General features: G+C 48.1%; 1 protein-coding gene across 1 annotated transcript in view; it reads left to right on the top strand.

Annotated features, from left to right (window-relative positions):
* Positions 1-850: 850 nt before the first annotated feature.
* Positions 851-1,445, top strand: part of PPTG_09969 (hypothetical protein) — a gene marked incomplete at both ends in the record, with an annotated part of 2,080 nt that continues 1,485 nt past the window's right edge. Inside the window, 2 exons of the mRNA XM_008905779.1 lie at positions 851-1,083; positions 1,136-1,445. Of these exons, the coding sequence (XP_008904027.1) occupies positions 851-1,083; positions 1,136-1,445 (543 nt within the window). The remainder of the gene's footprint in view (positions 1,084-1,135) is intronic.

Here is a 1,445-nt window from a genome sequence, read left to right as displayed (position 1 = left end):
ATAATTTTACAGACGGTCAGATCGCAGAAGATGATCACCATATGCGACGAGCTCGAAGTACTCGCGTGTTATCTGGATACACATCGGACGTGGAGTGAAGACACTTCACTACTGCTCCACCAAGTCCCCACGTCACGCAAAGACACTGAAGTTCTGCCACTTGACCATCTTTATAGCTACCAGAGAAGGAAACGGATGCCCTACGAATGGGAACACAAAGTGAACAAGTTCAGCAGATGACGAAACATCATGAAACCTACTGGCGTCGATTTTTTGGGTTACTGGGTGTAGCTAGAAAGTCGGATCCAGCAATATTGTATAATTTGCTGGCCCCGCTGCACCACACCTACATGTACGCCTATCTAGCCCTAGCTTGGTGCCCCATCCAAGCAGAAAGAAACTGCGTTGTAGAAAACGCCGTTATTCATTCTAGGTGTCTTGCCACATGCTGTCGGACAACATTACAACAAGTTGTATATCATTCATACTGAAAATTGTTGGATCAGACACAGGATACCATATCAGAATGCCAACACAATTTTACTCACAATACGACAACGATCTCACTACGTCGTGCTCACTGCTCATATTTGATTGTACAATATCACAACTGCGTTTACAACCAATAATGGCATTAAGCTGGCATTGCAAATTGTATATTAGCTGAATAAAAGCTGCTATACATATCTTTGCCACTGATGTCATCCGTTTGCGTTCGAGTCTTTGTGAGACCTCACATCACGATTCAGTAGGTGAGATTTACTGGCCTAGTGCACCATAACTTTGTCTTCTTCTCCTTCTTTTTTAGCTGACTCTACACCACCTACGGCCAATGAGAATTAGGCACGCTATGTCGCAGAAGTTTGTGATGGTGCTGCAGGACCTTCCGAGTCTGAGCACAATCCAAAACTTCGTGCAGCACTACTCGAGAACCCACATGATGCGCAACGATCGCGTGGGCGACATGCGTAAGTGGATCCACGAGCGTGCGTTCACTGGAGAAGAGGGCTTGGCTCAGCCTTTCACTTATGCGTGGGACCTGGACGCCGATGGCAAACCTGTTGTAGGCAACGGTTCTGACGAGTGAGAGCGTCGTCGGATTAACTTCTAAGACGCTAATGCTGCGGCTGATGAGGCCTCCCGCGTCGCTCATCCTGCATGTAGACGCTACCTACAAGCTCAACGACCGGGGGTACCCTGCCATTGTGGTCGGAATCTCAGATTGCTCTCGTGGGTTTCACCTGGTGTCGATATTAATTGTATCAGGTGAAACCCAAGATATTGTACAGCCGACGCTCATGGCCCTGCGTCGACTATACAGTGTACTCACTGGACACGACCGGGTGGTACAGTACGCCATGGCTGATGCCGCCCAGGCCCAGTATAATGTCACTAATGCTGTATTTGGCAACAACCCGCACTTTACCAGCCTCATGTGTTTCTTC

This window comes from Phytophthora parasitica, assembly GCF_000247585.1.
Source record: "Phytophthora parasitica INRA-310 unplaced genomic scaffold supercont2.21, whole genome shotgun sequence".
Lineage (NCBI taxonomy): Eukaryota > Oomycota > Peronosporomycetes > Peronosporales > Peronosporaceae > Phytophthora > Phytophthora nicotianae.
This window is presented reverse-complemented; position numbering and strand designations above follow the sequence as displayed.